The sequence below is a fragment of the Culex quinquefasciatus genome, chromosome 2, assembly GCF_015732765.1.
Source record: "Culex quinquefasciatus strain JHB chromosome 2, VPISU_Cqui_1.0_pri_paternal, whole genome shotgun sequence".
Lineage (NCBI taxonomy): Eukaryota > Metazoa > Arthropoda > Insecta > Diptera > Culicidae > Culex > Culex quinquefasciatus.
In genome coordinates this window covers 127,655,088-127,669,061 of record NC_051862.1, presented here as the reverse complement: position 1 = coordinate 127,669,061, position 13,974 = coordinate 127,655,088, and the positions used below count along the sequence as shown (strand labels likewise).

At 35.3% G+C, this 13,974-nt stretch overlaps 2 protein-coding genes across 2 annotated transcripts; both read right to left on the bottom strand.

Annotated features, from left to right (window-relative positions):
- Positions 1-3,777: 3,777 nt before the first annotated feature.
- LOC119766314 (CLIP domain-containing serine protease 2-like) lies at positions 3,778-4,365 on the bottom strand. The gene is made up of 3 exons (XM_038250786.1): positions 4,314-4,365; positions 4,086-4,252; positions 3,778-4,032 (listed from the first exon to the last, which is right to left on the bottom strand). Exons 1-3 carry the CDS (start codon positions 4,363-4,365, stop codon positions 3,778-3,780), a joined length of 474 nt encoding a protein of 157 aa, XP_038106714.1.
- A 563-nt stretch (positions 4,366-4,928) lies between these two features.
- On the bottom strand, positions 4,929-13,692 carry LOC119767743 (phenoloxidase-activating factor 3-like). The gene is made up of 5 exons (XM_038257115.1): positions 13,440-13,692; positions 6,575-6,675; positions 6,308-6,516; positions 6,043-6,245; positions 4,929-5,984 (listed from the first exon to the last, which is right to left on the bottom strand). Exons 1-5 carry the CDS (start codon positions 13,645-13,647, stop codon positions 5,536-5,538), a joined length of 1,170 nt encoding a protein of 389 aa, XP_038113043.1. The 5' UTR covers positions 13,648-13,692; the 3' UTR covers positions 4,929-5,535.
- Between the last annotated feature and the right edge of the window lie 282 nt (positions 13,693-13,974).

Sequence of the window (13,974 nt, the reverse complement as noted above, 5' to 3'; positions counted from 1 at the left end):
TTTTCAGATTTTTCCTTAAAAGGATTTTTTTATTATTATCTTACAATGTTCTTGGTCATAGTGGTCATGTTTGAAACATAACCACCCAAATTATCTATAATATTATTTGAATAACTAAAACTTCTCTTGAGCTATTTCACATGGTGATCCTGATTAATTTGGTAATACTGTGATAAATTTGGTAGTATTGTAATTTTTCAAACAACCAAGTCGATCATTATTGATCAAACGATCGTTTTTAGTGTTGTAGTTCCCCGTTTCGCCGCTGGCATCAGTTAGGCAGCACAGTTTTGTCCCCCAGTCGGTAAATGAGTGGCAATTCTATCTTTCTCTATTCTACACGCAGAGAAAAGAATTATCAATTTGATAAATTTATGACATCAATTCGATAAATAAAATTATCGGTTGGCAACCAATAATTTATTTTATCAAATTCAAAGTTATCTTATCAATTTGATAAATATTGTTATCAATTTGATAAACTATATTATCAGTTTGACAAACACCATTGATGAAACGTCAAAAGCAAAAAGTATCAATTCGATAAGATTATTGATCATTTTGATAATTTTTTTTATCAAAACAATAATCTGGATTATCGAAACAAAAATTGTATTTATCGTCCTTTCTTAGGTAGTACTTTTTATCTTTCTTTCAATTTAGAATCAAACCAAATCACAGCTTTACTGTTTAATTAACTATTTATTTACGTAAATCTTATTATTCACCGTATGAACTAGATTTCAACATCGATTTCCCCCGTAGTTCCTTGTTCTTCATGCCTCCGTGGCGGACCAAAAAGCTGAGTTCTTCTGAATGACGCGAACTTGTAACGGCTCGGTCAATGGCCAAAATTCCGTTCGAAAGCATTTTGGTGGCGGACAAAGATTCCTGGCGATAATAAACTGAAAAGTAGCATTCTAAGGTTAACAACTTCAAAAGCTTTTCTTGACAACAATACTTACTCTAATTCAAGACATTCTGGTTCCGTATGTTGGCGTTGAATCAGCTTTGGATGTAGCCGGACTGTCCATCGCTGACTATGTTGTTGTCCCGGAGGTTTGGAGTTGGCATTTTGTAGGAAAACTCGCCTTTTATTCTGGATTCTTTTTTTTTTGCAGTGCTCAGCCAGGGACTTTACTCTGATTTTAACGTGGGGGAAGTCATCAAGCGACGTCGAAAACTTCGCACGGGTTGGATGCCGGTCAGTTTTACCGGTTCAGATTTGCTTCTCCGCTCCGATCAGTTTGTTTATGTTTAGTTTGACAGGAGAAAACGTGCACGCGGGAAAAAGACCGACGATAATTTTATTTATCAAAACAATAACAATTATTATCGTTTCGATAATCAAAGTTTATCAAAAAGATAAATCAAAATTATCAAAACAATAACTAAAAGTGATCAATGTTGATCAAAATATTTATCAATTTGATAAGGCTGAATTTTGCTGCGTGTATGCTTAAATGTACACATTTTGTTGGTATGAGTCTGTACAATCCGGAACCAACCAGAAAAATAAAAAAAATATTGAGCTCCAACATGGTTCAAACTACTGTCCCAATTCGCCCCATGTGTGCCAATTCGCCCCAGTTCACGGTACTATTTCTGGACCCTAAATTCAGAACCCCAAGAATGAAAGACACCTTTTACGACCTTAATGTCAATGCCAAACAATGGTAAAATTTTCTGATATTTCATGTAAAAATATCATTTGGGTCCTGATTCCAACAAACAAGTTATCAGATCGTTCAATTTTTTTTTCTGCAAATTGAAAAAAAACCCGATGGACTGCTGTAGCTAGAATTGCATAAAATTTTCATGTTCATTTTAGGAGTTCCGACAATGATTACGTCATTGATAAGCTGGTAAATGTTTCAATGTAGAGAGTAAGTTGCTTTTTTTTTAATAAAGAACATCGTTATCAAGAATTTTAAATATTAAGCGACGGTTGGCGACTAATAGCATAAGTAATATACTGCCCGTGTTCGCATAAATGTCCCATAAACAAAAAACAGTAAGCTGAGAAAAACGCAAGGCTAGTTTGTCCCACACATAAGCGTACGTGTTAAGTTTCCGCGAAAAAACAGGATTTCCTCCACACAACAAACTAAGTACTGGAAATGCTTGGTTTTTCTGAAAGATCACACGATTTTTAACCAAAGTGTATCAATAACTCAAAAATGATGAGAATGCATATGGGACATTTATGCGAACAGAGGCAGTAAAGAGTTGCAATTTGTGCAATTGCACTTGTAAAATGGAAAAATAAAAAAAGCAGATTCATTTCATTGTTTGGCTTGGGCTCGAATTGTAAACAATTTGGCTGAAGGTTTCTATTTCAAGGAAAATTTTACCAGATTTAAGGGTGCACAGCAACGAAGGAAGTTGTTGTCTTCTTATTCCAAAATTGTCAAACTTACGGACCCAATCTTGCATCAACGGGATCGTAAAATTATTCAAAATTTGTTGTAAAAAACATTGTGGACAGTACTTTAGGGAATGAATACAAAACCTTTTCGGTAGTACCAGTAGTTTTGAAGATACAAAAATGTCTGTAACAAAAATCTGTGTGCAAAAGCTCTGGTTGATGTGCACCGTTAACCACTTCAATGAGTCTTTTTTACTGATTCCCCTTTTTAACCGTGTAATTTCAAACATTACTCATCATGTGGTCCTACAATACAGTAAGATTGTATTTAGGAAATACAGTTCAAAAAGTCATTACTTAATTCGTGGGAACTTCATCGATTAAAAAGTATTAACCCGTTGTGAAACACGCATCTATTGGGGGAATACAGGAACTACTTTCGATGATTCAGTTTTCTAAACGGCACCAAATCACTTATGATTTGTGATGAAATGCGGTATATCTTGACGTGTGTTGGATGTATTAAGTGGAAATCGTAACGAAGTGCTTGTAAATAGTCTTCCTCAAGGTATGTGAGAATTGCCTGAGGTGGATGAAATTGCCTTGCAGTATTTAGGTCAGAGGATTTCTCTCTAAATGATGAATCTGTGTGTTATTTTCAGAAATATAAATCGTGTATTTCTATTTCTCAACGTTACAAATGTAACTTGCTTCGAATCCAATCCATGAAGTGTGGAACTTTAGTGTACACTCCTGGTACATTGTGCACTCCACACGAATTGACCCCAAACGACACGATACCGTACTGATAGAATTGATTTTGCTGAAAAACATACTGCAAAGGACCTCCGGAGTCACCACTGCAATGATCGGCGCCATTCTCACTCAGTGTACAAACATGACTTTCGTCCAATGTAAAGCCCGCTCTCCTAGGAAATAAAGCTCTGCAGTTTGTATTGGGATAGACAGGTATTTTGACATATTGTAAAACGCTAGCAGAAACATTTTGCTCCGTAGCACCCCACCCACTCACGATCATATTCTGTAAATTCTCAGAATTTGGTGACTGCGATTTTTCGATTGGGAGGCAAATTGGTCGCACACCTGAAATAACGTGTTTAATTTAAATTTACTGAAAATAAACTTATTTCTAAATGATCATACTAACACACAACTTCGCTGGACGACCCAACCTAATCAAAGCAATGTCGTTCGTCTTCTTGGAAGGACTGTACTTTTCATGGCTGATAAATTCAGCCACCACGATATCCTGAACAGCATCCGAACAATCCTCTTCAAAGATGTCGTTGCAATCATGATGCTTCGAAAGATCATTCTCTCCCAAACGAACAGAAACGCTAAAATTATTAAAATTAGACCAACTTCAAAAATCACCGACTCCTCAGGACTTACACCTGGCCAGATTTGCAGTGGGCAGCCGTAAGGACATGCCACTTTGTAATCAAAGAGCCACCACAAATGAATCTCTCATCTTTATCCTGCAGTAGTGCCATCCAAGGATATTCGAAGACTCTTGCATTCGAGCCGAAGGCAATCCGATCGGAAGAGTGCTTCCCACAGTCCTCCTCGTTGAGGACAATATCCTCCGGGGTTGAAAACCGGGTCTCGATTCCTACAGGTTGGTCACAGCAGACGCTATAAATCTAAAATTATTTTTTCAAAAATAAATTCAGGTGTCAACCCGATGAGAACTTACCTTTGATCCCGCTTCCTCTCTTCTACCGCAATAGTGCGATTTTAATCTGTTTTTTGCCCACACTGGCCAGTTCGTGTATTTACGCTTTATATAAACCTTGTAATCGTCGCACGCTTTCACATCAACGCAAGGCTTATCCTCACTACAATGATTGATGACAAGTTGCGCTAGATAAACACAAAATATTCCAATTTACTCAAGATTTCAAATAACTTCAATTAACCTCACCATAAATTACAGTGCAGAACACTAGCACTAGTAAAAAACTTCGAAGGAACATGTTGAAAAATCTTCTCTTGCATCCGCTCAAGTCGCGAGAATCATTAAGACTGATAACTTCAAAATGTTTTGATTATTATTTTTGAATCGCTATTTTTTTCAAGCCCAATTAGTAAGTTAATACAATTAATCGAATTCGTTTACGGTGTTCAAGTTCATCGGCACGCGGTTTATGCAGAACCTCTTCAAACTCTGTGAAGAGACAATTTTCAATTTAAAAACTTGTTTGAAATGTAGCAAATATTATAAAATTATGCCAAATAGAGAATCGGTTGTACTCGACTCTCTCCGATATCAATGAAACTTAGTAGACATGTTATCCTAAGCTTATAAGCCATTTTTTGTATATGGAGCCAGTTGCACTGGAGAATGACTATGAGCTATGTAAATATTAATGTAATCAGTACTTTGAATATTGCTGTATATTGAAGCCGATGCATCGTATCAAAAAGTGGTCAAAGACAAACTTGTATTGTGTTGCTTTCTCCTAATTAAAACATAAAAAAGTCGCTTGCTTTTCAAACACTATATTGTGATTAAATCTTGGTTCAACAGAGACGGATATTTTCTTAAAATTAATGTCGTACAAACTGACGTCGCTTTGCTTTTTTTGTATTGTATAAACCGTCTGACCAAAACATTACCAACACACCTAATGCTTGGGTAGTGATTTGTTATCCATACAGTAATGCTAGTAATGCATGATTTCATTTTGACTACACGATATCAGGCCGATTCAAGTCGACTAGTTTGTTATGTGCTGCAAACTTTGAATGTGTTGATATTTTTTGGTTTGAACCCTTATAAGCTATTTTAATTTAAGTGTAATGCATTCACAGTAAATATACAACATTCTTGAAATGAGTATCTTGAAAAAGGCAATGATATGTAGTTCAACTTGAGCAGTATCAAAAGCTAAGCTATCAATGCCCGATATGACACATCTTGTGGTTTTTGGGTCTAAATGCAAAACTTAGCGTACCTACAAACAACTTATTTGAAATATGTATACTAGGGTGACTCGATATACAGATCAGCAATTTTATGTTCACAATAAGGCCTAAAAACAACCTCCTAAAATTTGGGACCCCTCGCAAGTAATTCATTATTGTAACTGCCCAATATTGAGTGTTAAAAGATCTACAGCCTATTTGTTCATCAACAGACGCAGTTATTTAAACATATTGTACAAAATCCAATCAATATAATAGCTGACCTTTGTATATACACCTGGTAAGCTACCAGTCTCACAAGTAACATCGCCAAACGTTATTATTCCGTGCTGTACAAATACGGTTTGATTTAAAATTTGGCTTCCGTTTATTATTTCCACAACTTTAGGAAACTGCAACGGACCGCCGGAATCACCAACGCAGTGGTTCTGGCCATGTTTCCCAGAAGCACAGATGTGACGATCGTCAAGATTTATCTTCGTTTTGATTTTGTTGAACTCATTGGTACATTGTCTTAAGGAACTCAAGACCACCGGTGCAAACATTAGTTTATTAGACAATGTTCCTTTTTCTGTGTGTCCCCATCCAGCAATGGTCATGTTCGCACCTTCTTGAATATCTCGGGAATCTTGAAACTGTCCGTATGGAAGACAAATTGGCAGAACATCTACAAAAAAAAAAGTTTATAAGATTTAAAAATAACTTGGTACTATTCGTACACTTACGATCATCCGTCAAGTCAGCCAGACTGGGCAGCCGAATTAGAGCAATATCGTTCGTCTTTAAAGAGGGACTATAATACTGATGCTGGATTATGTCATTTTTCGTCACAATGAAATCCTGGACCGGTAACGCACAGTTTTCTTCATAATCATCATCACAATCTTTCTGAGACAGAATGTCATGTTCTCCTAAACGTACAATTTTACTAAAAAGAACATAAGAAATATATAAAAAAATATGTTTAATTAATAGACGATATAAACTTACACATCTTTTACACAGTGAGCTGCCGTTAGAACGAAGCGTTCAGAAATGAGCGTTCCCCCACAGCAAACATTATCGGTTGAATTAATCAGTAAAGCCATCCATGGAAACTGACTAAGCTGGGCCTCTTGGCCATGAAGAATCCGGTCTGCCGAATATTTACCACATTTCTCCAAATCTAGTAATTCTTTAACTAGTGTTTTTAATGGCTTCTGTAGAATAATGAGAAGTTGTTGAGTAACAAGTTAAGTTAGTATTATTTCAACTTACTTTCATTCTTGTATCGATGTCAATTTCAGTTGATTTCCCATAGTCGCAGATATCTGGTGATGGTGAGGTCATTTGGGTATTGTTGAATGCATTGCTGGAATCTGTTTAAAAAACGTAAAACATTAATAATAATTAAGACTAAATGAACAAATATATTCAAATTTATAAATCCATTCTAGAGAGAAAAAAACTAAACAAATTAAGTTGAGTATAGTTTTGAGAAACATCGTTAAAAAAGTAGGAAAGAAACGTTCTAAAAGTCTAAAAATTGCATTGCAAAAGAAATATTGGTACGATTCATCTTGTTTGCGGGGTTATACAGACATTCTGAAAGCCAACACTTAATGCTGATTTTTTTTGGGAATGTGAGTTCGAGAGTTATCTAAGCCCAATTTCACGCACACTAGCACACCATTTGTTTTGCTGGCCGGTACAAAATTTAACCTAAATCTTTTTCGTGTACGTACACGCAATACACGCCTACGTAGATAGCTAATAGTTTTGAACACATGCTTACCAATCTGCTCTTCTACAATGACAATGCTGTGGATCTGCCATTCTATACTTAAAACGCAGACCGCAGATCGCAATTCCTTAATTTTGAAATTTGTGAAAATTTTAGCAGAATAGCTCATTGTAGATATTGCGACGAAAGTTTTTCATTTCTGTCATTGCGGTGCATTGCAAACCGCAGCAGATCAGGCTTAAGGATCCCAGGACAGCGAATCCCAAGTAACAATTTTAGTTTTACTGTAGTTTTGGAGAAGTTATGTAGAATTCCTGAGAAAATGTATGCGAGATGCCTTTTAGTCCCACATGCTGTGTTAAATAAGTGTTAAATCAGCAATAAAGCTAAAATGGACTACTTTAGGAGGTTAGCCAGAGTAAAAATTAAGAGTATCATAAGACATTATAATTTTATTGTGTACCTAATAAATGCTTTAAAAAGCTCTTCAATGCTCGAATAAAACTTTCTAGTTTAGAAAAGATTTTTGTGGCAACCTGTAGGAACTCCTAAAGGTTATAACAAAGCACGAAGCATTTATGAATGTTCTCTCAAAGAGAACCAAAAGCCTGTACAAAAAGGGAACAGCATGCTGATTTACTTGATTAAAGACAAATATTCTTATGCGAAATGGAATTCTAAATGGCTTATGGTAGTTGATTATTCATTTGATTATAATTTTATGAATATATTTAAGCACTTGCATTTCTCCAATGAAATGTACCGTTACAGTAGTGCCAAAAAAAATTACCGAACATTTTTTCGAGATAGCTCGAAAAAATGGAACGCGCCTTAAAATTATCACAAAAAAAAACTAAACTTTTATCGAAAAAAAAAACTTTTTCGCCGTTTGTTGCTCCAAAATTCAACATGGCTACGATTTCCAGCACCTCGATTTGTTTGGCAATATGGCGAAAATTTATAAATATTGAAATTCTTTTTTAAGTCTATTACAAATTCATTGCTTCTTCAAAGACTCTTTCCCAAAACTCGCTAGGAATAACTTGATTTAAAAAGTATTTATTAGGGTTTAAAACAGGCTCACAATGCTTTATCGTGGTCTTAACCAAGATTAAATTGCACACGGCTGGGAACGTAGCGCATGCGGGCTTCATCAACTGCAAATAGATCGACTTGGACAACGGATTTGAATTTGGCAATAATTCAATAAAAAACACATTTTTGTTAGTTTGCATGGGGTTTATTTATTATATAACAACTAAAAAAGCACAAACTCGGTCACTCAACACAGTTCAATGACCAAACTTTAAACAGCGAAGGTGGGTTGGACACTGCCTTAAAAAGCAGCTATATATATATAGGGTAGTTTACCTTTTACACCGATTTTATGCTAAGGAAAAACGCAAAGAAATTGTTGAAAATTTGTACCAACATTTGACCACTTCAAGTTCATTTCCAACTTTTTGAACACCTGAAGAGAACGGTTCTTTTGGTATTTTTTTTATTTAATAATGAAATTTGAGTATCGTTGATCGTGTTTTGAGTAAAATATTCTAACAATGATCAAAAATTAAAATAACATTTCTTGTATTTTTAACAGCTAGGGTACGTTATCCATTAGTGGACCCCTTTCCTATAGTGGACCCTCTGAAAGGTTTTTGATGAAAAATTCAATAAAATCACAATTTCAAGCGTGATGTTGTCTACAAATCTTTTATTTGGCATGTTCAGCATCATTTAAAACAATGTTGACTGACATTGAATTGTCCTTTTTACCAAAATAAGTGTTTTGAGTTCGACATCTGAAATCAGCCATGGCCACTAGCATTTTCACAACAAATCTGCATTTATATTTTATGATTGAATTAACCATCCAATCATTTTTTGACTGATTATTTAACTTCAGCAAGTCGAAATAATGTAAGTTTAAGGATCTTTACTAAAATATAGCGAAGAACTGCCATTTTCGAGCAAAAATTAGGGGGGTCCAATATAGGACAACTAAAATCCAAACTTTTCCAAAAGTGGACCCCTGTTAATTTAACCTTCAAAAATGAAGAAAATTGTGTATCCAAGCAAAAGTTTCTCTGAAACATACAATAAATGCTTGTTTTTATCAACCTAAACGCTTTTTTTTTCAATTAAGAGTATAAATATAGCTGTTTTCATGTTAAAAGTACCAAAAAAGCTGAAGCCGTAAGAATTTATAATTAATCAAAACTATAGTTAATTGTACTTAACTGAAGCATCATAATTGCAGTTTTCAATGATATTTTATAATAATAAATCAATAAAAAAAACATTTTTTTAAATAAACATGCGTGGTTTTATCAGCAACTGTAAACAAATCTAATATTTAGTTTCGGTCAACCATTTATGTAATTAATATGGAAAAATTTGCATCAAGATTACTTTTTTTATTATTTTCATGTTTGCAGTGGTTTTTGAAACGTTTTCTCTGATCTTTTTCGGAAATAAATGTGTTTAAATATCTGTTAGGTTTTTTTGTTGTTTAAAGCCAAATTTGTTAACAAAACATATTTGTTTATGATGAAATGTGAGCAAAATCCATCTTTTATTCATTATATCTATCATTAGACCTACACCATGCATCAAAACATCAAATATCGGTTAAATTTGGTATAAAAATAACAGTTTGCCTATAGTGGACTCGGGTCCACAATCGGATTATGGACACGGGTCCACTATAGGAAAAGGGGGTCCATAACAGGCAAAAATTTTTTTTTTCAATTGACTATTTTTCTGCTCAAAATCAAATAACTGATGAAACAAATAGTCAAAATTGTTCAAAAGACTTCAGATTTAATTGTTTTGTACAAAAGGTTATGAAAATGTGCTTAAAATATTGAAAATTTGTGAAAAATGTGCTTCGGCTCTACTAGGGGGTCCACTAATGGTTAAAATACCCTATGAGTTGATGCAACGATTGGCATTAAAAAAAAATATAATCAAATACATTGTTGCATATAGCTCACTTTACATTTGTTTCGATATCACAAGAAATTATAAATATCTCAATTTAATCGACAAAACCTCTGCTGAACTTTCGGATTTTGCACGATGAATCACTGTTACCATTTCAAAAGTGATACTCGTGAGAATTTGTTCTCACCCGGTCATGGATTATGTTGGTTGTGGGTCCACAAACATCTCATTCGCTTTTTTTACACGCAACATTATTTCGGAGTTAAAAATAACAACAGACGCCCCACGGAGACTGTCATTCGCTTGGCGAGTACCAACAAGTGTGAGTATAAATCTGATTCACAATAAAACATATAAAACCCGTCAAAAACGTTACATTTACGAACGTATACATTTGCCTTGGATCTTTTATAAACCAGTAGACACGCCAATTTCGATAAGACCGTGTCTTCTTGAATAATCAACAGCCTAGAAGTAAACAATAAACACAATTTCTGGAACAAAGTTTTAAAAGGGCGGTACGATAATGCTCTTCTAAATGTTGCTCCAGATTTGTCAAGCAGACCATTCTGTACATTGTCCCGAAATTGGGTCGAGTTGAAAACACTAGACAGTTCGTCACTTTTTAGTTTGACTTTCACCAACCAACGGGGTACAAATTAAAAAAGTGTCAAACGAAAAAGTGACCAACCACCGGGGGTTGAGTCTATTGCGAATTTCTAGGATTTCAAGAACATTCTTCAGACGGCATCTATGCAGAATAAAAACTGACATATTCTCAAAAATAAAAAAACGCATATGGAAATCGAAGCCACCGCACAGTGGGAAAAAAGGGCCCAAAAAATTACCGCAACATGATTTCGCGCAAACCATCGATTGCTATACACCAAAAGTTTCGTTTTTGCACCAGGAACAATAATCCGATGAAAAATCGCACTGCACGGACCGGTGGCCGGAGTACAGGCCACCGGAAGATCCGGATTTTTGGAAAAAGTGTCAGATTTATCCAATTGTGAACTGATAAGCTTTCTTCTACCATGAATAGTCACGCAAAACAATCCTAGAATATTATTAAATACCATAGGACCCATCGGAACTGGTTCCACCGATCTCCGGTGGCCACATCCGGAAACGCATTAGGAAACAGCGTAAACTAGTCATGCGACGTATCAAACTTCTTGATTTTGGATGGGGACATGAGTTATACACTCCTCTCTTAAAAACATGAAGTTTGATATGTCGCAAGAGTGCTTTCAGGAATTTGCCAAATATGATCTTAGGATGTGGCCACCGGAGAACCTGGGAACCGGTCACCGGAGTTAAAAATACATGGTAAGGATACTCTCCATCCAAAATCAAGAAGTTTGATACGTCGCATGACTAGTTTACGCTGTTTCCTTATGCGGTTCCGGATGTGGCCACCGGAGATCGGTGGAACCGGTTCCGATGGGTCCTATGGTATTTAATAATATTCTAGGATTGTTTTGCGTGACTATTCATGGTAGAAGAAAGCTTATCAGTTCACAATTGGATAAATCTGACACTTTTTCCAAAAATCCGGATCTTCCGGTGGCCTGTACTCCGGCCACCGGTCCGTGCAGTGCGATTTTTCATCGGATTATTGTTCCTGGTGCAAAAACGAAACTTTTGGTGTATAGCAATCGATGGTTTGCGCGAAATCATGTTGCGGTAATTTTTTGGGCCCTTTTTTCCCACTGTGCACCGGTCTGCTCTAACGTTCATACAGTATGTAAAAAAAGTATTTACACCCCTTGGGCACTATGCACATTTTGTGATGAAACATGTAAAAAATTTAAAGTTTGACAGGAACCTAGTACTACGTTTTGTTCAGAAACTCATGCCAAACATTTTGCTACAAAAAGCTTATGAAAAGATGATTTCTATAAAAAGTTATATAACAAATACTATTACGAAAATAAAAAAGGTGCAAAAAAAGTTTGTACACCTTTCGAAAAATTAACATAAATAATGTTATTTGTTGACAAATCACCATAAATCCAGTCTCCCAACTCCAAATAGGCATCCTTGACTGATTAAAAAAATTTGGATTGAATATAAAGTTTACTAACTACTTAGTATAAAAGTTTATATAACTCTGGAAATTCTATATAAAACTTATCTAAACTTAATTTTGCAAACTTTCAATTTAACTAAATGTCAATATATTACCATAGAATTGCTAAATAAACATTTTGGAGTGGGTATAACACCGTTTTGGGGGTCTTTGTATCGCTAGAATAGATTTTTCGTTGGAATTTCGTACCAACCCGGAATTACGTCGTAGGAAAATCCGCCGACATCCGAACCGGTCCACGATTCACAAGTCAACCTATGTGGAATCGGAAAGGGCATAAAATTTCCGATCTTTTGATACCCATACATCCAGGTTTTCTTTAAAACCTACGTTTTTAAATACCTGGGCAAAAAGTAAGTTTGATCCACGAGAACAAAAATTACGAAATTCCATACATTTTTGGCAGGTTGCTCAAACGAAACCATAACAACGTTTTTGCTTAGGTATTTAAAAACGTGGGTTTTATAGAAAACCTGGATGTATGGGTATCAAAAGATCGGAAATTTTATGCCCTTTCCGATTCCACATAGGTTGACTTGTGAATCGTGGACCGGTTCGGATGCCGGCGGATTTTCCTACGACGTAATTCCGGGTTGGTACGAAATTCCAACGAAAAATCTATTCTATCGATACAAATACCCCCAAAACGGTGTTATACCCACTCCAAAATGTTTATTTAGCAATTTTATGGTAATATATTGACATTTATTTGAATTAAAAGTTTTCAAAATTAAGTTTAGATAAGTTTTATATAGAATTTCCAGAGTTATATAAACTTTTATACTAAGTAGTTAGTAAACTTTATATTCAATCCAAATTATTTTTTAATCAGTCAAGGATGCCTATTTGGAGTTGGGAGACTGGATTTATGGTGATTTGTCAACAAATAACATTATTTATGTTAATTTTTCGAAAGGTGTACAAACTTTTTTGCACCTTTTTATTTTCGTAATAGTATTTGTTATATAACTTTTTATAGAAATCATCTTTTCATGAGCTTTTTGTAGCAAAATGTTTGGCATGAGTTTCTGAACAAAACGTAGTACTAGGTTCCTGTCAAACTTTAAATTTTTTACATGTTTTATCACAAAATGTGCATAGTGCCCAAGGGGTGTAAATACTTTTTTTACATACTGTATCTATATTCAGAATGCATCAGAATTGATCAGATGTTTTACGAAAGATGCCAGGACAAGGTGGGAAACCCCACAGTGGAATAGCACCAACTATCAGCAACATGTCTATTCACTTCACGCAAAACCTTCATCACTGTTGTGTATATATTCTCTGAAAATCGGAGTATATTTTCCAATTTTCTTCACAACAACTTTTCAAATTTCATCACCATTTGAACTCACCACATTTAGATAAAACACCGGTTAACAACACTATAACAAGCACTGCAATTGCACTACATGCCACCCCCAACAACCCTGCCACTATCCGATATTTTGTATTTCCGCGTTGTTGCCATGATGAATATTGCACATCTCCACTAAAATTTCCGTTTCCGTGCACCGGCGTCTTTTCGGGTGACAACACTCGAAGCTCGGTCATTTGCTCCATCCTTACCGCGCGAAGGTTTGTTTGCTTCTGAACACTTTTCGTGTAATCTTTAACGCTTTATGCTATCTCTCTCTCTCTCTCCCTCTCTCTTTTCCTTACTCTCGTCGAGTATTAAATTAATTCGCACACTTTAAAACGAGTTGAAACGCGTGTTTACCGATTCACAATAAACGTGTGTTATAATCTTGGTTGTTATCGGCGTATGAATCACTTTTGTGATTACTAGAATATTGTGACTTCTTCAAAATTCAAAGGTTCTTAAAATACTGAATCACATTTCAATGCATGTGGATTGTTATCGGTGTGGTTTGTTAAATTCACAAATGA